This window comes from Lytechinus variegatus, chromosome 2, assembly GCF_018143015.1.
Source record: "Lytechinus variegatus isolate NC3 chromosome 2, Lvar_3.0, whole genome shotgun sequence".
NCBI classification, from domain to species: Eukaryota; Metazoa; Echinodermata; class Echinoidea; order Temnopleuroida; family Toxopneustidae; genus Lytechinus; species Lytechinus variegatus.
Window position 1 is genome coordinate 48,629,532 of NC_054741.1, and position 27,051 is coordinate 48,656,582.

A 27,051-nucleotide genomic window follows, 5' to 3' on the forward strand; every position below is an offset into this window, starting at 1 on the left:
TCTCACACTCTTTCTGTCTATCTCTCTCTCTTTCTCTCGGCATGCTCCTCACTTTTATTTTTCCTGTCCATTTTTGTCCACATTTCATCCTTCTATCTTTTTTTTTATTAAACATTTAGCCTCCAAAATTTGGTTGTCCATTACCACGCATAAGAATATACACCCTAAAAACAAATCAGTCAAAAATGACTAGTTAATAGGGTCAGCTGGGTGCAACTGTTATTCTAGTCATATTTTACTAGTTATTTCTGTCTATGTCAGAAATGTGAATATCAGTAATTGCAATATCAGTTGCTCCCAGCTGAGTACAGGTCTAGTCAATTTAACTGATTTGTTTTAAGAGTGTATATATTTGACAAATGCGAAGTGAATTAATGTAAATGTAGTTGACTTATTTTTATTTTTTCCTCATGAATTAACAAATCATTTACGCGCTACCACTTTCCACTAAACATGCAATGCGATTTCAGTTTACAAGTAAGAATATCAGACCTGCTACCACTTTCCACTAAACATGCATGGCATTTTCAGTTTACAAGTAAGAATATTAGACCTGCTACCACTTTTTACTAAAGATGGCCTTTTCAGTTTACAAGTAAGAATATCAAACCTGCTACCACGTTTTACTAAAGATGGCGTTTTCAGTTCAATAGTAAGAATATCAGACCTGCTACCACTTTCCACTAAAGATGGCGTTTTCAGTTTACAAGTACCAATATCAGACCTGCTACCACTTTCCACTAAACATGCATGGTGTTTTCATTTTACAAGTAAGAATATCAAACCTGCTACCACTTTTTACTAAAGATGGCGTTTTCAGTTCACAAGTAAAAATATCAGACCTGCTACCACTTTCCACTAAAGATGGAGTTTTCAGTTTATAAGTAACAATATCAGACCTGCTACCACTTTCTACTAAACATGCATGGTGTTCTCAGTTTACAAGTAAGAATATCAGACCTTCTACCACTTTCCACTAAACATGCATGGTGTTTTCAGTTTACAAGTAAGATATCAGACCTTCTACCATTTTCCACTAAACATGCATGGCGTTTTCAGTTTACAAGAATATAAGACCTGCTATACCATTTTCCACTAAACATGCATGGCGTTTTCAGTTTACAAGTAAGATTATCAAACCTGCTACCACTTTTCACTAACCTGCATGGCGTTTTCAGTTTACAAGTAAGAATATCAGACTGCTACCATTTTCCACTAATCATGCATGGTGTTTTCAGTTTACAAGTAAAAATATCAGACCTGCTACCACTTTCCACTAAACATGCATGGCGTTTTCAGTTTACAAGTAAGAATATCAGACCTGCTACCACTTTCCACTAAAGATGGTGTTTTCAGTTTACAATAAGATATCCGACCTTCTACCACTTTCCACTAAACATGCATGGCGTTTTCAGTTTACAAGAATATCAGACCTGCTACCACTTTCCACTAAACATGCAAGGCGTTTTCAGTTTACAAGTAAGAATATCAGACCTGCTGCCACTTTCCACTAAACATGCATGGTGTTTTCAGTTTACAAGTAAGATATCAGACCTTCTACCGCTTTCCACTAAACATGCATGGCGTTTTCAGTTTACAAGAATATAAGACCTGCTATACCATTTTTCAATAAACATGCTCGGCGTTTTCAGTTTACAAGTAAGATTATCAAACCTGCTACCACTTTTCACTAACATGCATGGCGTTTTCAGTTTACAAGTAAGAATATCAGACTGCTACCATTTTCCACTAAACATGCATGGTGTTTTCAGTTTACAAGTAAAAATATCAGACCTGCTACCATTTTCCACTAAACATGCATGGTGTTTTCAGTTTACAAGTAAAAATATCAGACCTGCTACCACTTTCCACTAAACATGCATGGCGTTTTCAGTTTACAAGTAAGAATATCAGACCTGCTAACACTTTCCACTAAAGAAGGTGTTTTCAGTTTACAATAAGATATCCGACCTTCTAGCACTTTCCACTAAACATGCATGGCGTTTTCAGTTTACAAGAATATCAGACCTGCTACCACTTTCCACTAAACATGCATGGCGTTTACAGTTTACAAGTAAGAATATCAGACCTTCTACCACTTTCCACTTAACATGCGTGGCGTTTTCAGTTTACAAGTAAGATATCTGACCTGCTACCACTTTCCACTAAACATGCATGGTGTTTTCAGTTTACAAGTAAGATATCAGACCTTCTACCACTTTCCACTAAACGTGCATGGCGTTTTCAGTTTACAAGAATATCAGACCTGCTATACCATTTTCCACTAAACATGCATGGCGTTTTCAGTTTACAAGAACATCAGACCTGCTACCATTTTCCACTAAACATGCATGGCGTTTTCAGATTACAAGCAAGAATACCAAACCTGCTACCACTTTTCACTAACATGCAAGGCGTTTTCATTTTACAAGTAAATATATCAGGCCCCATCTTACACAGAGTTGCGATTGATCCAATCAATCATAACTCTATGGAAATCCATCAGTATCATATATATATTTTACAGGAAATTTGCACAATGTCCTTTGTAAATAAAGAGACGCACAGTGAATGTTCAAGAAAACAATGAATGCATGAATATAAATCATAGATCATATTTTGAACAACCAGGGGTAATACATGTTGACGTTGCTGCCGTCCATAGTTGCGATTTATCGGATCAATCGTAACTCTTTGTAAGACAGGGCCCAGACCTGCTTCCACTTTTCACTTTTTTTTGTTGGGGGGGGTGGGCATTTGATTATTTTACAGCCAGGTAGCAAGACAGATATTTCATAGACACAGTAACATTAGGTACGTAATAAAAATCAAGACCAATACTTCATAAAACATTGATCACTTTGGTGAGCCTATAGTAACCGCATGTGTACCATGTGCCCTACGACAAATGTGATTAATAGAAGATACGTTTAAAAAAAAACATGAACCTGTTTGTTAAAGCTATCCGTATAACTTAAATATGACGACAGTGATTCCATGTCTCCTGGTAGTCAATTTAAGTGTGACTATAAGAATTCCATCTAAACTTTGACAAATTTTTATCTTGTTTCACTATACTTTTTAACATGAAGAACGTTCACGCATTCAATCTTGACACATGACATAGACCATATGATTGGTCTGTAAAAACTTACAGAATTCTTGAAGCCGGCATTTTGTAATTTTAGGAGCTTTATGATACAGTCAGTAAACTGATCCAGAACATATAGGTCCCGATGAATACAGAAATACAGAAATACAGAAAAGTACCAAGCGTTTAAGGGAATTCATCGTGTTTAAGTAGTGCGCTGGAAATCGACTGTTGTTGGATAAAATATCGATATTCCTGAGGGATGAAGGCTATTCGCATTGAAACTTGGCTTTGTTGCACTTGAGCTGCTACTACTGGAGAGAAATTCAACAGACATTAGCGTGTCAGATGGTGCTCGCTTCTGAACATGGTGATTGGCGCCGTTGGGGATGTCACGTGATGCGTGATGCTGAAAGGCGCCAAATCCATTTGGTGTTGCCGTCATCAGCGGACATGGAGGTAGGCAATGATAAGACTTCGGAGGAGGGATGGTGGCCGATTTCTTCCAGGGAGGGGAGTTCCCGGGGGAAGTCGCATCATTGTCGTGGAGGTCACATGGCGATTTTCGTTTCCTTGTTGGTCGATCCTGGATGGACATCGACGATTTCCCGGTGAACTCATTTGTTTCCGTTTGGCAAGCAGATTGTTGACCTGGGCGGTTGCGAAGTTTTGATCGGCTGGTCTGGAACCAAACCTATAAAGAGTTTGTAGTGCACATCAACAATTTTGTTTGAAGGAAGCAACACTTAATTTGCGCTGTATTACCCAAAATAAGATATTTATTTTACAGAGAAATATCTTGTGTCATCTTAATGCGAATTAATTCTCATATTCCACGCCCCCCCCCCCCCTCCAACGATATAAAATAACCCAAATAACCCCACCGGAATAAAGACCATATTATAACCCTGTTCATTGAATAAGTGGTATCGACAAACCTCGCATAGTGTGATTGGTGAATCCAGTATTATGCTATCATTAGTCCGTGCAAGAAATTGTCGGCTTAATTAGACCGTAAAACTGAAATGGAAATTAAAACATGTAAAAACTTACGTGAATATGGAGATTACTAAGTTGGAGTAAGTGTGCAAGTCGATCTCTTGTATAGATATCGGGGCGTTCGTTTATGAGGAATTCCGCTTCGAGAATCTGAGTTTGTGCCTTCGTCAGTTCTGGGCAAATTGGAGACGGTAGCCGTGTTGCCAAAGTGATGTTCATTATTTTTTCTTGGAAAGAAGTTGGGAGGTATAAGACTTTAGCGGAGAAATCAGAAAACAGACTCGAAAAGTGACGATACAGACTTGATGTGATGAAGACCGTAGATCTGCGGAGAGAAAATCGGTTGGGACTGATTGGTCCAGGCTTGATCGATGGAATGACAAGTTCGGTGGGAAGCACTGGAAGGAAGGTCAGGGATCCCGGTGGTCAAACCGTGTAATATCGCAGCCGCACTAATGAAACCAACTCCAATCAGACCGATGGTATGTCATTCGAATCAACGTAATGACTTTAATCGTTTTGGAATTGATTTAGTTGTTGTGGCTGCAACATTTTCACTGATTTCCTTTCAGTAGGGAAATAGCTTTCAAACAGGACTGATTTGACATTTAATGATGGGAGGGGTTTTTTTCATTTAGAGGGCAAAACTAAAAAGGGAATATATCTTCCTTTTTTCAGCCTCACTTACAAATGGGTATATGAGGGGGTACTGCATACGACAGCTAAATGTTTGTGCACTAGTTTGGGGTCACGTGGAGGCGAATATCCCCTGCGCCCCCCCCCCCCCTTCCTGGATCTCTGCTTTCTACTTCTTATTCAATGGATTAATGACCGCAGGATCTTTGAATGCACTTAAATTGCAATACCTGCTGCTTAACATGATTTCGACCGTTAACTTTAAGAGGCATTCAAATCCTTCGTCCACTCATCAGCATTCTTTTGAAAATAAATAGTGACGTGATAAACAGATAAAGACCAATCGACATTGGAAGGAATAACAATTAAAGGGGAATGAAACCTTTGGAACAAGTAGGATTGTGTCGAAACAGAAAAATCAAAGAATAAGAACAAAGAAAGTTTGAAAAAAATCAGACAAATAATGAGAAAGTTTTGAGCATTTGAATATTGCAATCTCTAATGCTATGGAGATCCGCCCATTGGCAACATGGCAAGGATGTGTGATGTCACACATGAACAACTTTCCCTTTGATTGACTAATAAATACCCTGAAAATGTGTCTTTTTGCTTTTTTCGTATGGTGATACTAACTCTATCCATGATGTATTCTTTAAAAATCTGTATTACATGCCCTCACATAGAAAGAATACATGTTCTACTGATAGATGTAATAAAAGAGGCAATTTAAGTGAAATATATACTAAAGTAATGGGGAGAGTTGTTCAAGAGTGACATCACACATCTTTGTCGCATTGCCAATGTGAGGATTTCCATAGCATTAGTGATCGCAATATTCAAAAGCTCATAACTTTCTCATTATTTGTCCGATTTTTCTCAAACTTTTGTTGATCTGTTTCTTTGATTTTTCTGTTTTCACACAAGCTATCTTGGTTCAAAGGTTTCATTCTCCTTTAAAGTATGGACCTAAGATTAAAGCGTCAATCTAAAGCCAGGATCTACTCGTTCAAGTTGAGTGCAGGCATTGTATTTAAGTCTACTCTAAAGCGACATTGCCCTCCTCTGTAAGGGTGTACGTGAATTGGAGATGGGTTCTTGGCAGGGAAAGAAAAGATCGCTGGGGTGAGCTAGGGGATGGGGGTGTGGTTGTTAATGAAATTTATCTTTCATTGATAATTTTCTTTTTCTTCCAAAAAAATCTTTGTGTTTACCATTCGTATTTCCCCATCTATATAGACACCATAGATGAGGTAATTTCTCGTCACGGCAAAAAATCAAGAGCGTTTCCACTGTATGCTAAACAAAGTACCAATTTTCTGAAGGGTATCTATCCCCAGTCCCAACCCCGGATCACCGCCCTCGATCCGTACTGGATGCTGCACAAAACTTACAACAAATACTTTTAACAATCCATATAAGCGGCGCTCACGGAAAAGGGCAAATATGGAAATCGACTCTTTAATCACGATTTAAAAAAAAAAAATGTGTTTCTCGACAGAAAACATCAAGATCTGTCGCAATATTATCGCGATTTAAATCGCAGTTCCTCTTGCGTTTTTTCCAGGATATTTGCAATTGTATGCTGAGGGTTGTATGTGTGAATCATCTTGCGATTTGAACATCGATTGTTGATTTCTATCCTAAACAACATGACCCAATCTCAAAGCACATTTAATCCAGGGCCAATCTTCATTACCAATAACATAATCATATAGGCAGGGTGGATCTGGGATTTTCCAACAACTAAGGACAACAACCTCTTCCACGAAAGAAATAACAAGCAAAGCAAAAAAGAAAAAAAAGATCTTCAAAATGCTTCTTATTCTTTATTTTATTTTTTGTACTATATGCAGCCGAAGTATTTTGTTTATTATTCTATTCGTATGTATTTGTTTATGTATATAGATAAACTTCATTTTCGAGCCCCCAGAGCTATATAATCTAAATGGTATATAGAAATGTAACAATTATCTGTAATGTTGACATTGAAAAAACAATAATGAACTGTGAAATAAATCAAAGTACTTAACTGTATATCCCATCATTGAAAAATCACGTTCAAGTAATCTATCTATGCTCATGACAGACTTCTTCTCCTTACTAGTAAAATCATAATGGTCATACTTTCACAAAGGGACAGTTATGGAGATTAATTAGTTATAATGAGTGCTGATAAGCCACTAAAGCACATGATAAAATAAATATTTTAATCAGTATTATACATGTACAAGAGGTGCATCAACACACACACCCACACACGCACATAAGGTAATTTCTAAAGTGTACATTCAAAATGTTGAAGACAAATTCAAGAAAGCCAAGTTATGATTTCAATTTCCACTTTAATTTAATGATATCCTGCATTAATCTTGTCTAAACTAAGTTTTGTACTATTATGCGTTCATCTAACCTTTCGTTAGTTATGATAATGATGATAAATCAAAATTGATAATAATGAAAATAATGATAACAATAATTGAGATGATAATAATAGTAATAATTATACTAATAAAAATGATTGACTGATCAATTTTCATATCTCATGACAAAACACAGCAGAAATTAATATATTCAAACAATAAAACGGAAAAAAGGCCTACGGACCTAACACAGGAGTATAAATGTAAAATTTATAAAATAGGAGAAACGTGGGAAAAAAACTTAAAAGCTACAAAGAAATTGGAAAGTGGTCCCATTACGTCCTAATGGCGATTGCTGAAAAAATATATACAGAGGTTAACACACTTGTATACGACAAAATCTAAACACCAACAAATTCTTATAACGTGGCTTGCCCAATAAGAGAAATCCTAAAAGACACATCTATGATCATAATAATGGTGATGAGGAAACAATGATAATGGCAATAATCACAAAAATTGAGAAATAGTAATCATAAAAACTTGAAATTTATCTCCCATTTGACTTTTCAGGATTCATAATTTATTCAATATTCATTTAATATTTTGCATTTGCATCAGAGCATTAAAGGGGAAATTATAGGTCAACATAATGATTATTGTATTAACCATCACAATACATGTAGGCCAAGATGCATATAGGTTCTGCAATTCCGTGTGTAAGAATAAGAATAGATTCTGTTCCCAAGTACAATAAATCAATAGAGTGTTTTATAGGTTGATAAAAACGCCAAAAAACACTTCTATTTTTTACTTGGTTTATTTATAGCATGCATAAACTAAGTAGATCGTCGTTTCTTTATGAAAAAATACTTTGATAACCCACATCAATCACAAGTGCATTTAAATTTCAAAACACTCTATTAATGATTGGTAGCGTTTAATAACTAGTAATAACTGTTCAATAAAATGCAAGCATTCACAACGAAAGTTTTCATAACGTTTAAATCTGCCAAAGATATGTCTATTAAGTCTTCAATTATTTCAACATTATTTCATACTGAAAGTGAAACGATCAACTTTTAATGTGCTAGTTCACTCTTGACCATCATCAATCACTTTGTGTTTGATTTATCTGAATGAACAAAAAATTATTTGAATGGTATATATATATATGATACCATTGTTGATATAGAGCTTGTCATAAGATTTCTAAAATGTCATTTCTTTTTTTCAAAGACCAGTGATCGAAACTTTATTTGATTTATTGAGTCAAGAGTAGAGCGGTATATCAATATGTTTTTTTTCAGTGTACAAAGTACACATTCCGATGCATACTTATAACTTATTTGATCAATCTATTCAATGCGCATAAGTACAATGGGGGGGGGGGTTGATAGAGATAGGGGTTTACCCACTTGTATATTCATTTGCCTCTGCTTATTTATATGAAGAGAATATACTATATAGTATCTTTGAGTTTTTTATGACCAAATCTTTTCTTTACCCATACTTTATGGTTTATTTATCCTTTTTATCTGCTATACATTCTTTTCCTGTTTCATAGGGGAGCGTGTTGGAAGTTTCGAAGGTAGATAGCTTTGGTGTCTTACATTATGTAGAGCCCAACTTGTGAATGGCCAATGTACCCTGCTATATTCTTTGTGTATTTTTTGTATGTATTTGAATTTCTTTTTTTACGACAATTGAAAATAAAGAAAATGAATGAATGGCCACGATGACTGCTTTGGTTGGATATGGACGCGTGATATTTATGTAAAAGGACATACTAGCGGCGTATATACACGTATAAAACAACAAAAATAGATGGAGCGTACAGTTGAATCATAACTATTCGACACCTAAAGCAGCTACGAACAAATAGCGTCATCTCGAGTCCTCAACTACTCATACCTGGCCAGTCTCCTGACCCATAGGCCCGAATTCACAAAGGTGGACTCTGCAAAATCCACGGATTTTAGAATCCGTGGATTTTGCAGAATCCACCTTTGTGAATTCGGGCCATAATGCTAGTGTGTAGTTTAGTAATATAGACCCATTTGAATTATAACATGCTAATTAACTACTCGTTATATTTATACCGCAATAATTATGTTACCAAGTAGCAAAACAATTACTTTTCCTCTCAAAACATTTTAGTTTCTCTATACAAAATACAATTATAGGTCAATTTATTCTCTGTAGTATTAGTAAATATCTGACTACGTATATTATAAGACTATGTATTTATAACAAAGTCAACGAGAGACCACTTGCAGTTCACCCCCCCCCTTAAAACGTATCATAAAATGAGTGAATACAAGGTTAAAATGACAAAAGATAGCGAATGCAAGGCAGGGTTCGAATAGATAGAAACCATGCAATAAGCAGTAATCACTTTTACGTTTTTAATATTAGTTTGATCAACGGATGCACTCAGAACGAAAGAAAATATAATAGACATTGCGGAATAATGAAATGAGGACAAGAACATCCGGTATCATTACACAAGGGCAGTCGAATGATATTTGATAAGTAGGAGTCCAAGACGATCTAAACTGCTACAGATGACGACATGTCAAATGAATTACAAACTCTTCTTCTACCTTTCTTCATTTTTCTCTCTCTTTTTTCTTAGATGTTGCCCAACTACTTGCAAAAAAAAAATACATCGGGGGATGTCACCCCTGCCCCCTCTTTGGCGCCTCCCCGTCATTACATTGTTTCGTTATTAGCCCACAAATAAAACATAAATGTACAGCGTTATTTGTCTCTTCTTGATACGATGAAACCTTTTAATCATATCTTGTCCATCAGCCAATCAAAATTGGTTGCTTGAATATGCAGATGTTGAAAACTATACCATGGCTACGTGATCGAGTCCCATATGCCATGTATCTTTTTCGGATTAGCATGTTAAGCCGTATCAACGTTTCACATGACCATTAATCTATCTTTTACTACTTCAAAGTCGAAACCTCGAGACAATGCAAAGCACTTCTTATCATCAAACATTTTCTTTTTGTATCAAGAATATTGACTGATAAAAAATATTGTATCATATTCATTTTATAAGCTTCTTGCTTCCTTAATTGATTGTTTAGCTGGTATAAAACCAACAAAGGCCTGTTTTAGAAGCTCATTTTGTCATGTTGTGGATCAATGACGGGAGTCTCTTAGCTACTTCATATCAGATTGTAATACCAGAACCTGAAGATGAAGATGAGTCTCAAGGTATTGCTGGTCGTCTTTTTCATATCGAGGCCGGTCAGTGTGTCCAGTGAGCACAAGAGATATGCCAAAGGTGAGTTCATGGACTAAACCCCATTGGGCTACACTTAGGTCAGTCTAACTTGTCATTTGGTCTACAATTTACTTTATTTAATACCTACTCTCTAATTGTAAAGGAGCTAATCTGGTCCCTATTCACACTCGAGTCAGAGTGAGAAGAGGGACCAGTCCTGATGGAATGAAATTTCAGTCTTTCAAAAGTGAATTTTTACTTCTTTTAGAGTGAAAGTGTAAGATGCACACTTTAACTCAAAAAAGGAAACATTCACTCTTAAAAGATTAAGATCTCATGCCATCAGAACTGGTCCCTCATTTCCTCCGAGAAGAGGGTATTTGGGGACCAAATTAGCTCCAGATCTTTGCATTTAGAGAGAACTTAGTCTTATTCTCATTTAGTCTGATAGGAGGTTCAATTTCCACTCCATCTGCTTATTTCTGTTTACTTAGTCAAACGAAATTTTACTGTTCATCGAGCCAATAAGAGGCATTGCAAAAAACATGCGATCAATTACAAGTTTATCTTTGGTTCTTATATCAATCTTAAGTTTTGAAATTTATTGAGATTTTGATTGAATCGATTTCCAATGTTCTTCTTGAAACAAGACGTGTAAACTGATTTTGCTACTGTTAAAATTCATCTATCTTTTTAAAATTGCAGCAGAGTATTTGCAATCGATTGCAAATACTTTCTTGCAACACCATCTAAGTGGTGTTAGATCAGTTGAATATTCGACGAAATGCATATAGCCAAATCTGGAATTAAATAGACAAATGGTAATTAAGCAGAATGGCAAAAGACATCCAAATGCTCATAAATTACGTATTGCTTTTTCAATTTCACTTAAACTTTCTTTGAATTTATTCATCTTCAATTCTGCTTTCACACAAACTAGGCTCTGATACTGTACATGTATTGAACGGTTGGTAGAACATGAATACCAACATTTATTTGGATTAAACTCAATCGTAGATGGACTCTGTTATAGTGTTTCATACTGTCAGAAGTGATAATGACCTAAAAGGCCATGTCAATTAGAAATGAAGAAATAAAATGAAAATCAAAGAAATGATTGCCCAGGCCTTACATTAATCCTATTTGACTTTTCAAAATTCATCTTTTACAAAGACCTATCTATACATCCAAATTTCATGGCAAAGTAAAAATTTTCGAAAATCGAATAGCATAATTATGTCGCAATGGCGTACAGAGGGGGGGACCAAGAAAAAAGAGAGAAGGGTGAAACATGATACAGTTTTCTGAATATTATATCAATATTTATCAAAAAAAAGATTGAAATAAAAATGTTAAAATTTTGCTCGCTTACTTCTCTCACTCGCAGTTTTTTGTGAATTTGTGAATGGTTAGAGGTTTGACAACCTTTTCCAAATGGTTATCTCCAAAACATTGCATAATGCTGAATCCCAAAATGTCAGTGTTGCTTAGAACCATTTAAAATGGTACACTGTGGAAAAAATATCTATTGGGTGACACGACATTTGCTCTTGCGCAGTGGCGTACCGTGGGTCATGGCATTGGGGGGGCACCAGCAAAAATTTTTAGTCATTAAGTGAGCGCGCGAAGCGTGCTCAGTTGCTGGGTATACTGACCTAATAGAGACATTTTAAAGACAGTGCCACTAAACGGAAATGTCTCTCACTGGTCAAATAATGCGAGCGCGAAGCGCGAGCTTAAAAATTTTTGATATTCAGACCTAAAAAGGGACATTGTAATCAATCATTTGCAATCATGATACGTACCTGTCTCGCTAAATAATGCGAGCGCGAAGCGCGAGCTGAAAGTATTGACCCCCAAATAGGAAGATTTTAAGGACTTTATTTTAGGAATCTATTAAGATTATACACATCTCACCGTAGTAATCTAATGCGAGTGCCAATAAGCGCTTGCTGATTTTGTTAGAATTACATCTAAACATGCACATAAAGCACTTGTAATCATGATTAACATACCCATCTCACTAATCAAATCTTGCGAGCGCGAAGCGCGAGCTAAAAATTTTAGGAAATTCAGACCTGAAGAGGGGCATTTTAAGGCTTGTTTGTAGGAATTTACGAAGACCATACATAGTTCACTAACCAAATGATGCGAGCGCGAAGCGTGAGCTGAAAATTTTCGATATTCAGATTAGAAAAAGGGACATTTTAAGGACTGATTCTAGGAATTCATGCATGGAGAGCAGACATATTTCACCAATCCACTTCTGCGAACGTGAGCACGGACAGGAAATGTTTTATATTAAGACCTTAAAATGGGGCAAAGTAGTAATGAAAAAAGAAGCATACTATTGTACATGAAACAATAATAACTCGAAGTGCGAGGAAATATATTTGGCAGTTTGGTGTATGTTGACTTGCAAACGGGAGGTTTTTAATAACATGATTATATTTCTCGGTAAACAGACAATGCGAGCACCAGATACATTAAAAAAACATAGGCCCTGAGCAAATTATGTTTCATAAAGTTATGAAAAAAATGTTTCTTATGTAATATAACATAACATAATTATGATATAATATAACATTATAATGAACAATAATGTCTTCTTTCCCACCACGTTTCTCTTCCTTTCTCCCTCTTTTTCTCCTTTTCCCCGTATTTTTTTGGTCAGCCGATGGGGGGGGGGCACGTGCCCCCCCCCCGTAGTTACGCCACTGCTCTTGCGACAGTTGCTCTGGTCTTAATATCTCAGAGTGCATAGGGTAAGAGTAAGGATTGTAATAGAGTTTTTGGTTCAGAATAATGTAAAGATAAGGATTAGGGTTTATTTAGTTTTGGAGGTAGGGTCTTATATGTTTGACTTAATGTGCAGACTTTCCATCGGAGCAATCGTCGTCGGAGCAAATGTTATGGAACCAAAATTTTAACTAGCGCGATGGTAATTATGTGTCCAACCAACTTGGGGCAGTATTTTACCCAATGCGGGAATCATATTGTCCAGTGCGGTTTAAAATAAGCAGCAATTACATTAGAATGGGCAAACTTTTCGTCACACTGGATGAATAACAAAGCCCCAAAGAAATGTCTAGTGTTGGTTGGACACATATCCCTCATGGATCATTTTTACCCAATAATTTTTAGAGTGTAAATGTAACAGAAAAGTTTGTCACTCCTACAACCTTGTAAATGTTGATTTAACATAATCATTTTTTTTATAGAGTGGATATATTGTCTTTGCACACTGGATAAATGACAAAGCCCCCAAAGAAATGCATAATGTTGGTTTGACACATATTATTTACCCTCATGGAACATTTTTATTCAATAATTTTTAGAGTGTAAATGTAACAGTTACAAAAGTTTGTCACTCCTACAACCTTGTAAATGTTCATTTAACATTTGGAGTTGATATGTTGTCTTTGCTTTTCCACTTTTCAGACGGTGATTTCGTCGGATGCTTTTCCCAAAGCTGCCTGATCTCCGATTTCAACTTGCAGAGCACAGTTCACATGACGCCAGATCTATGTACCAATGGTTGCAAGGACAGAAAGTTCCCGTATGCAGCGGTGTTCAATTTCACGGAATGCTCTTGTGCTTGTGAGCTAACCTGTTCATCACAAGACAGAGATTGGAACGGCGTGACATGCGGGTTGCCCTGCAAACAAGATACGGATAGATTCTGTGGCGGTTTTACTGCTGCTGACGTCTATAAAGGTAAGATTGCATGATGGTGGTGGTGGGGATGATTACAATGATGATGATGGTGGTGATGATAATAATGGTTATCATAATTAGAACAATAACAACAAAAGCAATTACAACAACAGTAATAACAATGACGATGATATCAATATTAACCATTATAATGATATAATGATAACAATAATGATTAATAATAATAATAATAATAGAAATAATGATAATAATGATTATAATGATAGCAAACATACCAAAATTTACAAAGTGTTGGAAAAAATTAGATATATACGTTTGTTTATTTACTCGTTCGCTAAGGAAAATATTCTGAGGAATCATTTCTTCGTTTTATGCACTTTGGTTTTGCGGAACATACATCATAATGATATTACTTATCGCAGGTTCTAAATCGTAGCTTCATCATATTTGCATAGATATTACGCAAACACCAATGTGGAACTAATCAGACCTATGTATCTCTTTTCCTGATACATTTTTCAATTACTTGCAGTGTACCTTCAAGGTACTCCGAATATAGCATGTAACCGCATTATTCCAACTGATCATGGACCCGAAAAAGGTATGTAGTGATATACATATATTTTTCTCTAGTGTAAAGTTATTTTCACCGATGAAAAGTTTTTCAGATACCTATTATAAGATGGTGGCAGATACTTTCATGATCATTGACCATTTTATGTTCAAACACTGTACATAAATGTTGGGAATGATGGGAACAAATGAAATGGCTATTTTATATCACAGTCATTGCCTATGGGAAGGCTGCTCTCATGTAATTTTTCATTTTTAACAGAATTTATAAATCCTTAACGTATATATTCTTTGACAGATTTTCGCCAAACCCTCAACATTGTGTTTATTGCGGATTTACTGCCATTTATCAAAACCAGTTTTACAACGTGGTACTCCTTTAACTTAATGTCACTTAGATCTCTAAAACAGTAGAATTTTGATTTATGGACCCCTTTCGCTTCTGAGAGGAATAGTTTAATGTATTTATTGTGAACTGTTGGCTAAAATCTAAATGATATCAATATCAAACGGGGATTGATATATAGGTTCATAGTCTTAACCTTTCTCATATGAGGATTCGAAATTAAAGAGAATGATATTCAATTCATACAAAAAAACAAGAGGGAAGTTTTTTAGGTTAATGATGATAGTAATAATAATCCGCATTTATATAGCGCTTAATACATCGGAACGACGTCTCTAAGCGCTTTACTGGTATATTATTACCCCGGTCATCGGATCCTTGCATGCCCGCATACAATGTATGCACCTTCTCCACTCCCTGGGGAGCATTCCAACAAGAGTTCATGAGCTTAGATAGAAAATTGCAATACAAAGAATGTAGCGGCATTTGAAAATGAAAATCTATATTTCATTGCTCGATCTCAATTCATTTTCCCTCATTAAACTTGGGCCCGGCAGTCACTTTGCAGCGCCAGATCCAAACAGGGTAGCAACAACTCCCATCTCGAACAAAGCCGGGTCCTTTGGTCTGACGCGCCTGGGGCTCGCACTCCCGACCTTCCGATAGTCAGACGGACTCTCTATAAACTGACCAAACACACCGGTCACAATTTTGCATTTGTGGCGAAAATGGTTGAAACACAGATTATTTTAAACCAACAAGAACATAATCTTTGAGAGGAGGTAGATATTAATTGTTTGTTTATGTTTTTAAAAAATAAACAATTATGGAGAAAATCTCGTTTTTTTTGTAATATTCACAACAGGAATTTTAACCCTCAGTAGGCCCACATTTTGGGATAATGTAATGTGAGTTTGTGTTTATACATAATTCTTTCTCATTAGATATCGAATACAAGGGTTGTTATGCGCAGTCGTGCATGGAATTTGACTTCACGTTCAATACGACAGATTTTGAGAATGACCCCTCCTCTTGCAGCAGTGCATGTCGGGAAAGCGGATTTCCGGTTGCGTCACTCTACAACCAATCTTTCTGCTCTTGTTCATGTACGCATGCGTGCACCAACTTTGTCTTGCCTGATAAGTACTGTGGATTGCCATGTCCAGGGGATTCATTAACAGTTTGCGGTGGTTTTACAAGTGCTTCTGTATACAGGGGTAAGTCAATGACCCTATATAGCCAAGCTTACACAAAAAATGGTATTCAAACACTGTATGATTAACGTACACTCTTAAAATTGATGGGGAAAAACCGCCCTACTTCTAACCAACCCTGGGCAACATATATCTATTCGTAGAAATCTTCGCAAACTGGGAAATAAAATGTAATATTTTAGTAATAAATTTGCTCAATTGGATAATAGTTTCCCAGAATATAATACGTTTTAACAACATACATTATCCAACACAGTGGACAGTATGTTCCCCAACATTTTAAGTGTGTAACCTAGGCTACCAATAAACATGATCGGTAGTACTGTGCTGTTATAGACTATTAATAGGCATAAATTATCCTGTAAGAGTTCTGCGGCCCCTGCTGAAATATTGTTTTTACAAAGAAAAATTGTTAACAGTTTCGCTTCCAACATGACGACAGGCATAGAGGTGGAATTATGTTGAATTCGGTTTGATGATCAATTGATTGATTGATTGATTGATTGATTTTATTTGTCAGGTAACTGTGAACAAGTACATGAAAATATGAACAGTAGTGTATACCTTGACAGGATTGCCCATGAAAGCCGAGATGGCTTATTTCCAATGGGGTCCTTACATCAGTAATTGACAACAATGTACATAATATATGAAAAACACCTATAGAAATCTACAAACTACATCAATTAAGTCTAGACCACTAAAATTACACGAAGAATTGTAAAACTTAATATATAAAAAGACAAAAACAAATAAGTTTGCCATGAAAACCATTTACGCAAAATATGATTAAAATAATTGTAAAACATGTTGAGTAAACGATCATTACTTCTAGGTTACATATGAAAATTATACTATAATCAGTTTATAAATAGCGCAAAATGCATCGTAACTAATACAAGATTCATGAATCGTAAAACCTAAGATATGAAAAAGTACAAATAAGTTTGACATCAAACTTTCACGCAAACAACAAAAGATGATGATAAAATGTAAAACAAGTTGATTATTAAAATAAATCATAACTAAATAGTTATATATAAGACTACATGATATACACATGAAATTAGAAAGAATATTTAACATTACAGAGTGGGGACAATCTTTAAGTGTTGTTTCAATACTCTTTTAAATTGTGTAAAAGTCTTAACCGATTTAACATGATTAGGGAGGGAATTCCAAAAATGTATACCATTATAATAAAATGTGTTGCCAATTTGACCTTTTCTCATAGGTACAACAAAGTTAAACAGACTATTTCTTGTTTCATGCCCGTGAATATTAGATGACCGTGTAAAGTTTTTTGAGATGTAATGATATTCGTTTGAATAGAAAATTTTATGAACATGGTGAAGTATAAGTTGTTGCGACCTCAAGTCTATGCGAAGAAGGCCAGCTTTTTCGATTTCATTCTTCCCAACATGTGTTCTTGGGTGTAAGCAAGTAATAAATCTAACAATCTTATTTTGAATAATTCTAAACTTTTTTTGATCAACCTTTCCAAGACTGCAGTACCATGCTGCGTTTGCATAATCAAATAAACACTGTATTAATGAAAAGCTTAAAATGCGTCTGGATTTCGTATTCATGCAATTTTGATACCGGTATAGAAATTTCAAGCGAGCATTAGCTTTTTTGACAATAGAGTCAACCATAGATGTACATGAGAGATCACTATTTAATATCAGGCCTAAATACTTCACGGAATTCTGTCTCTTAATTAATTGATTGTTATAGTATATATTGAAATCATCTGTATGCTTAGACCTAGCCCGCGAACAAAACAAAATACTTTCGGTCTTACCAACATGTAAGCTAAGCTTATTATCTGTCATCCATTTAACACAATTTGATAATTCTAAGCTAAGTTTTTCACCGATCAGCTTAGGACTTGTATCAGAATAGAGTAAAACACTGTCGTCTGCATATAAAAGTAATTTACTTTCATTAACACAAATACACATATCATTGATATAGCACATAAAAAGAATGGGACCTAATATGCTCCCCTGAGGAACTCCACACTTTATAGGCATAGAATATGAGAGTACATTTTGCATGGATACCACTTGGCGGCGATTTGTCAAGTAAGACCTAAACCAATTTAAACATGCTAAATTCAAACCCATCACTTCTAATTTCTTTAAGAGTATTTCATGATTAACCGTATCGAATGCTTTTTGTAAGTCAAGAAGAACCATTCCAACATAACGGCCTTCGGAAATTTCATTCCTAACAAAATCCAGCAAGTGAATTAAACATGTTTCAGTAGAATAACCATTTCTAAAACCAGACTGAAATTCATAAATGATTTTGTATTCTTTAAAATATTTCTCAATTTGAGAATACACGCATTTCTCCAAAATTTTCGACACTATGCTTAACACACTAATAGGTCTATAATTCCCAACATGAGTTTTGTCTTTCTTTTTGTGTAATGGTGTGACTTTAGCGATTTTCATTTCATCAGGGAAGGTGCAAGTTGAAATAGATAGGTTAATAATGTAAGTTAAAGGAATAAAGACGTTTTTTGCACCATCCTTTAAAAATCTAGCAGGAACCAAGTCAAGTCCGGTACTTTTTGATATTTTCAGCTTGGATAATTCATTTAATACAAACTTTTCTGTGACAGGAGAAAAATTAAAACAGCCTTTTTGTATACCTTTATTGTCGTAAAGTTTTTTTACATTAGGACTGTCGGCCCCAAACTCACTTCTGTCCGTAATGGGGAGCTCACAAGCTAATTTATCGGCCACTGTTGTGAAATAATTGTTAAATTCGTTGGCTATCTTTAGATTATCATGACATCGTTCCCCTTTAATATTAATAACACTTTTCTGAATATTTTTTTGTTTGTTTTTTACACCTAACTCTTTGAGATTTTTCCATAATTTCCTAGAATCATGTTTATTGTCTTCAATTTGATTTTGGAAAAATTCGTCTTTGGCTTTCCTCACTTTCCTTTGTACCACATTTCGCAATAGTTTAAATTTCCTTTCGAGTTCTAAATTACCAATATCTTTTTTCATTTTCCTGAAAGCTATATTTCGTTGTCTTATCAAACCAATAATTTCACTGGTCATCCATCTTTCTGTTCTTTGCTTAATTCTTACTTGTTTTAAAGGTGCACACTTATCAACTACTGACATGAAAATACTTTTGAAGTGCGACCAAGCAATATTCACTTCATTACTTTCAAATATAACAGACCAATTGATTTGAGATAAAACGAAATTAAAATCATTTTCACAATAGTTTTTCATACATCGAATGCTTATAGTTCTATGCTGCCCAAATACAGGCCTGATAAGTTTCCTTGAACAATACGTTAAAAAGTGATCACTTAAGCCAATTTCAAAGACACCACTTTGACAAATATTTTCTTCTTTACTACAAATTACATGGTCTATTAATGAAGAAGTGGTAGGTGTAGTTCGGGTGGGTTTTGTTATAAGTTGGCTAAAACCATATAAATTCAAAATATTCTTGTATCTTTTGGTCAGTGCTGATTGTTGTAATAGACAAATATTCATGTCCCCTAAAAGAATAACCTCATCATCTTTTGTTAATATGTCCAATATATCATGGAGAGAATCAATAAAGTGATTGTCTCTGGGGGGTCTGTAGACTACACCTAAAGTAATAGGCTTTGTATGTGGTAATAGAATGTCGATCCACAATGATTCAATACCATCAGGTGTAAGATCTTCTCTTAGATTAAATGCAATATCATTTTTAATATAAAGGCAGACCCCACCACCATGGTCGCCTGCACGATCTCGTCTTAATATAGAATAACCATCGATATAAATTTCTTCATTATTTATGGACGAATTCAACCATGTTTCTGTAATTGCAATTACTGAAATTCTACTTTCATAGAGAAGGACGCGTAGTTCAGGAATTTTATGTAAAATGGATCTGATATTTAAATGAACGAAATGCAACCCTTTTGCTTTAAATATATCATTAAATGATTTGTATAAAATAGCCTTATCAATTCCAGTAGGTGTGTTAAATTCAGGGATAGGAGGTGCATTAACTGTTGAGGTGGGTTGAACATCAATCAAGGATTGTGTAAAAATTGAGTCACAAAATGGCGGCAATGAACAGGTTAAACATATCCAATTCTCATTTGGGTTTTGATACAGCCTAGTATATTCATTTAAAGAGATCTCGAGACATTTAGTGTGATACCACTTTTGACAAGTGGTACACAACAGTCCATTTTGGTTATTTTTAACGGGTTTCTCGCAATGACCACAAGGGAATTTATAGTTTGGACCGGGATTTGTTTCAACGTCGCCAGACAATAAAACACGAAAAAAGACTTGATTATGTTCCTGATATATTGCTGTTTGAAAAGTGGCCACGGAATTATGATAATATAAAATCCGAGAGCGAAAGTATTTTACGCGCTTAAACGATTTGATAGTAACATATTCAAAACCAGATGAGACATGGAAAGAACATAAAAATGAAATTAACAAATAATAGAAAACAAAATTCATGACATAAATATGAGCCACGCACACACACACACACCCCCTTACTACCCTCCCCACTCCCCACTCACACAAACGAGTCTAGGCCTACATCTTATTCATTGACTCAACAAAAGTAAATAATGTCCTGGAGGGTCCATGAAGCACTTGTATAGTATACGCCTGCATCTTCCATGTCCAAAAGTGAGAATTGTAGCTGGTATAAATGCATTTTTTGTATTAGCAAGAAATTTATCCACATTCAGTGTGCTGCACTCAACCCAGGTGAGGTAAATGGGTAACCAAGCTGGCAGGAATTTATTCCTTGGAACGCTGAACACGTAACAGCTGCTCTGCTAAAGCCAGGGTAGTTCTGCTGCATTACTGAAGAGTTTAGAGACTTCTGATATAAAGCGCTATATAAGCAAGTGTAATTATACAATTCAATCTGATGCTGTTCAAAAACACAAGAAATACGCCTGATGCGGAAGACTACAGCTTCTAGGACACACCATGGACTAGACACTATGAACACGAGCAGGAATTGCTCTCGTTTTACTCTCAATAAAACGAGAGCCACTTCTCCCGAAAAAGTGTCTCATTTTGAACTATTTTTAACGGATTTTCATCTCAAAATTTTCGAGAGAAAAGTTAGTTTTTATGATCCTCTCGAAGGCCACACCTAGAATTTAATGGCCGTTTGGCCCTGAATGGCCCAAGCAAATCACTTCGCTGATGGGATTTACGATCCTACAGGGAGTATCCGTTCCCTCTCGATCGTGGCCACTAGTGCGCTTAATCTCAGTCCCAGGCTTTCATGAAATTAAAAAAAAGTGCAGGCTTATGCAGTGAACTGTACATAAAAACCGATATAAAAAAATTATTAGAATAAGTTTGAAATTGAAAAGAGCTTTTGATAGACGGTGTTCTGCAGCATCCTTTGGCAGTATCACGTTTGTGTTGTTTTATACTTCTACGGATCTGAAAGGCCCAGAATTTTGTGGCACCGTCGAACATGAAAGAAAATTGTGCTGTTAGATAGTGGCTGTTCTCATATCTGAAATTTACTAGGAAAACTCTTCATCATAATTGTCTTCGAATAGTATCATATCACAGCATGACTTCAATAATATTTCATGAATTTGTAAATGTTATTATAACTTTATCACATTTTAAATCAATTACTGTTCTGTGCTATTTTCCACAGATCCCTGTAGAAAGCGTAATGGCAAATAAGGGTTAAAAGTTACAGTTGATTTTTCTTCAGTTCTTGTAAATTGAAAAAGTAGATGCAAAAAAAAAATACAAAGTATACCCAAGTATATTTTTGCTTTGTAAAGTAGTACTGCATGCATTCATCGCATCTGTGGCTGAACAATCATTATTCGCAGCGAATAAAAAAATAAAGGAAACATTAGCTCAGACAACACCCTAAAGAATTATTACTCCCAGTTTTCACCTATTCGTTTTATTTTCAATTTTAAACAAAGTCAACAAAGTTAATGAGCGTACAGATGCAAATCATCGTGTTATAGCAAAGCAAACTCAATACAATAATCTCATATCGACATTTTCATAAGATAAACTATAAACAATTCTGAAATTAGGCATATATGACATATTGAATGAATGCGTTTAAAATGAGATCAACAGCAAAGGAGCGAGAGGCTTATAACACTCAAAATGAACGCAAATATAAAACGGACGAATTTTTTTAGCAGATGGCCATGGATAAATGGGATGGGGCTTCAATAAAAGAGAGAAAATGATACAACAGAAGAAGGAAACAACAATAATGGAGGCATCTAATAAAGGGGGCACGATCAAGCTACAAGCTAGTTCTATTGACAGGAAGCATTGGGGCGTAGTGAGTATAAACGGGTCCTACGTAAATGTTGTAAGAGTTCTTTGCAGGCAGGCGACACTTTTTCTCAAAATAAATTGTTAAAGGGATGATCCAGACTGGAGATATTTATATCTTGAAAAATAAAGTAAAATTCACAAAGCAAAATGCTGAAAATTTCATCAAAATCGGATAACAATAACGAAGTTATTGAATTTTAAAGATTTGCATTATTCCAGTGAAACAGTTCTAGGCATGTCTTTATAACATTCGGTAAGCTGATGATGTCATATCCCCACTTCTTCTTTTGAATTTTATTATATGAAATTAGGTTTATTCAAAAATTTTCTAACATACACTAAAACAATTGGATGGACAACCGATTAAATTCATTACATGTAGTTATTTACTGCCGCAACTTATTTTATCATAAATGAGAGACATGCATCATTTACACATGCATGGAAAAATGAAACACTTATGATCTCATGTAATAACACAAGGAAAAGGGAAAGTGGGGATGTGACATCATCGGCCACCCCATGACGATGTGCATATAACTGTTTTCACAAAATATTGATAAACTTCAAAATTCAATAACTTCGTTATTTGTTATCCGATTTTGATGAAATATTCAGCATATTGCACTGAAAATTTCACTTTATTTAGTTAGATATAAATATTTTCAGCCCGGACCATTCCTTGAAATAGGGTAATACTTGGTGGTTATACCCGAGTATATATGGCAAGATTCGATCGATAAAGGATGTTTGAATAAAAGAGACTGTCTAGGGAATGTCTAAAATTAAACATACTTATAATCTGCAGAGGTTTCTTTTTGTAAAATCATGGTTCTATAGGATCCATGGTAAAAATTAATAATTCAACATTATGTTGCACTAATATTACGAATATTACGCGATGAGATTTGAGTAGAACTGACGATGAATATAGGTCAAATCCCAGGGTCAAATAATTTGTATGTGGGGGCGGGGTCCATTTGAGTGTGTGATTTGTGTGAGTGTGTTTATTACATATACACCAACATTTGTAAGTATCATTACGAAAATTTGTGTTTAAAAATGGATCACATCTGACACCCCAATGTCAAATTCCAAGCTACGTTCACTCGCCCCCCCCCCCCCATCCCCGATATCAACAAGGAATGTTTATCCTTAAGTAAACAACCACGCACTCTCCCAGATAATCCACCTTCCCCAAGGAGAAGTGACCTTCATAAGGCCTGGCAGAGAGAGAGAGAGAGAGCAAGAGAGAGAGAGGGTGATTTTTAAAAACTTATTGTTATTTCGGCAATTGTGGGTCATTTTGCATCGTTCAAAATTTCATGTCGATCTTCATCTAAATCCCGAATCGTTTTTAGATATGCTAATGTCCTAAAACAAATAGAATACAAATTCATTCTTTCAAGATTAATGTCAGCCAGGAAGCTCTGAAGAGTTTGTTTATACTATTACGTAACAAGGACAGCTGCAATCCCACTCCATGCTGTTCATCAGCCTGTTGTGGTGGCAGGCATCGGTGTTATTGGCTCTTATCAGCAGCAGCAGTCACTAAGGCTGCGTTTATGCGACCTCGACCCAGAATCATGATTTGAATCACAATTTGAATCATGATTCAAAACAGCAGCATGAATCACGATCCGACAGAATCAGCGTTTATACGACCATCTTTCTAACGCTGTTTCTCCCTGAATTCGGGCCGATCCAGTGCGCATCACAGTGCGCAGTTTGACCCAGGAAGTATAGGTCAACATTTTCGCACGTGTTTCTAACTTCACGTCGGCTGCTAGATTTTTGCTGCCGCCGGAGCTAACGAGCAAACGTTTGTGCAAGTGCAACGCTTACTCGGCTTCCGAAAAATAAATCTTTTACTTCCAGAATTCCGTGTATTTTACCTCATATTGTTTTTGATCGGGAACCAGAAGGGGTCATTATCCTCCCTCCCACCTCCCGATCGATTTTGTACTGGGCACGAATTCTGTTAATTTTGTCTCGACAGGCGGTGCCACATCTCCGTTGAAATCCCTCCCTCGCAAGCGCCGCTGAAAGGGATCGTCTTATTTCTGTGAATCCTGGTAAGGGATGCTTGTGCTTCAGGCTGAGCCCAAAGCACAAGCAGAGCCCTGAGTTAATTCATCGTCGATCAGTCCAATTTGTGCCTTTGGAACTTGAAGAAATGATTGATGAAAACAATGAAATATACAAATGACGCTACAGTACAACCCCGGGGGTACAATACACAGAATGATAATTCCTAAATGCTGGCAATACTGCTACACGAAAATTAACCTGCACGAAACACAGCGCGCGCCTTTGAGTCGAACCCGGAAGAAGCACGACACAATGACGTCATAGAATCATGATTCAAATCACGATATCGTTTATACGACCTTTTTCGTTCGTGATTCTACAGAAACGTCTTTCCAAACGCCCCTTTTTTCGTGTTTCATGTTTGTGATTCTAATCATGATTATATTCAATTTCGACTAAACGCAATCGTGATTCTGCAGAATCGTGATTTGAATCATGATTCTAATCATGATTCTAGGGTAAAAAAGTGTCGAATAAACGCACCCTGAATCGACCCCACCCCAGTTTAAACACGAGAAATGCAACTTTCCCAAAAAACTGAAATTGGGGTGTCAATACCCCACTTGAGATCCCATTGACTAACACGCAAGGCATTATCAGCAGTCAGATGAACCCCACCCCAGTTTAAACGAGAGCTCTCCCAAAATCTGAAATTGGGGTTTCAAATACCCCACCTGAGCTCCCATTGACACAACACGCAAGGCAAAGGAGTTCCTGTGTTATAAGCTGGTGGGGTATTTTTTAAACACAGGATTCGCGTAATGATGGAGGGACTATATCCCCCCCCCCCCCCCTGAATATGGACAGGGGAATCCAGCGTTGATCATAAAATGTCGTGGTAGAAAGGGCAAAATAAATAAAACAGAATGGTGTAAAGGAGTTAGAGAAGCACTTTGTCCGCTATTCAACTTTCCCCTTTCAACTTGTCTGATTTTTCTTTTTCTTAAAGTCAAAACCGTTTGTATTTGGGTTGGATTCCCCTGAAATACTAGTAGGGTCCGTGATTAGCGACATCATCGGGCGCGTGCGACCTTCAACATGCCCACTTTAGATCAGATTCTACAAAAAAAAAAACAGGTAAAGATAAATCTCATCACGTGTAAGCCCTTTACGACATAGTCTGCTGTGCAAACCCTTACTCGAGTAAAGGGTCTGACTTGCAGCCTATATGCCTTGTGTGAAACAGAAAGTTTTGTATTTGCTAGTCTTTGCGTGGAGACACACCTGTTGATCAAAGTTTCAATCAGGGTCTGTGCCTGCAAACTATTTAGGTCATTGTGTGCAGGGGCGTAACAGGCGTCGTTGGTGGAGGGGGGGGGGGCAAAAATTTACCAGTCATATCATGGTATGAACGGGCAGTGGTTTAAAGGGGAAGTTCACCCTGACAAAAAGTTTATTGTAAAAATAGCAGAAAAAATGATAAAAAATATTGCCGAAGGTTTGAGAAAAAATCATCAAATAATTAAAAAGTTATTAGAATTTCAATTATTTGATTTGTGACGTCATATGCGAGCAGCATTCCTACATAGCGAATGGTAAAAAATCAATGAAATGCCATTTTCTCAGAAAATTGAAAATGGTTTTCACTGTAACTTTTGTATATCAATAGACAAATCATTTCACACCCGATCATGAAAAGAAAACAAAATTAAGTCATCATGAACCATACAAAATTTGAAATTCATACATTTTATATTATATAACACATGGGGCAGCTGCTCGTTTATGACGTCACAAATCCAAAATTGTGAAATCTAATAACTTTCTTATACTCTTTAACGGATTTTCCTCAAACCTTCACCAATATTTTTTACTATTTTTACAACAAAGTTTTCTTCAGGGTGAACTTCCCCTTTAATGAGGCAAAATTTTTGAGGGGGTCAGATATGGCGTATCGGAAAGAAATTATCTTTAAAAAAAAGTTGCGATGGAGCAAAGCGAGCAAACAAAAAAGATCAAATTTTGTGATAGATTTTGACATAATATTCAGAAAATAAAATATCATACTTCACCCTTATCTCTTTCCTTTTTTGGTCTTGGCACTCGCATAAGATTGCTATTGTTAGATATACAGTAGGCCTATATATTCTTAATGGATTCCTAAACTGTATTCCTCAAATGTCTCTGTTTGGGGTCATACACGGAAATGTCAGGTCGCGCTTCGCGCTTGCATTATTTGTTTAGCTAAACAGGTACGTATCGTGATTACAAACATTGCTGTAATGTCCCTTTTTAGGTCTGAATATCAAAACTTGAGATTGCGCATCACGCTCGCATTATTTGATGAGTGAGATACATATCCGTTCAATGGCACTGTCCCTAATAGGTCAGTCAAAGTAAATACCTGGAATTTTTGCCGGTCCCCCCCCCCCCTTCAATGCCGCAACCCAAGGTATGCCAGTAAAGGAATATAACAATTTATGTGTAGCGTCTCCGGGAGAACTACTCTGTTACAATCATCCACTTCTCCAA

At 36.0% G+C, this 27,051-nt stretch overlaps 1 protein-coding gene and 1 long non-coding RNA gene across 4 annotated transcripts in view; one reads left to right on the forward strand and one right to left on the reverse strand.

Moving 5' to 3' along the window:
- Positions 1–381: 381 nt before the first annotated feature.
- On the reverse strand, positions 382–3,265 carry LOC121408228. 3 transcript variants are annotated; one of them, XR_005969020.1, is made up of 4 exons: positions 2,029–2,139; positions 1,434–1,916; positions 725–1,321; positions 382–553 (listed from the first exon to the last, which is right to left on the reverse strand). It is a non-coding gene; the product is annotated as an uncharacterized LOC121408228 (long non-coding RNA). The 3 variants fall into 3 exon arrangements; XR_005969021.1 differs by lacking the exon at positions 2,029–2,139 and adding an exon at positions 2,150–3,265 and having other exon boundaries at positions 382–1,321; XR_005969019.1 differs by having other exon boundaries at positions 382–1,321.
- A 7,037-nt stretch (positions 3,266–10,302) lies between these two features.
- LOC121406842 overlaps positions 10,303–27,051 on the forward strand; it is a 49,295-nt gene continuing 32,546 nt past the window's right edge. Inside the window, exons 1-4 of the mRNA XM_041597712.1 lie at positions 10,303–10,390; positions 13,772–14,047; positions 14,541–14,609; positions 15,872–16,144. Coding sequence (XP_041453646.1) covers positions 10,303–10,390; positions 13,772–14,047; positions 14,541–14,609; positions 15,872–16,144 — 706 coding nt within the window. The remainder of the gene's footprint in view (positions 10,391–13,771; positions 14,048–14,540; positions 14,610–15,871; positions 16,145–27,051) is intronic.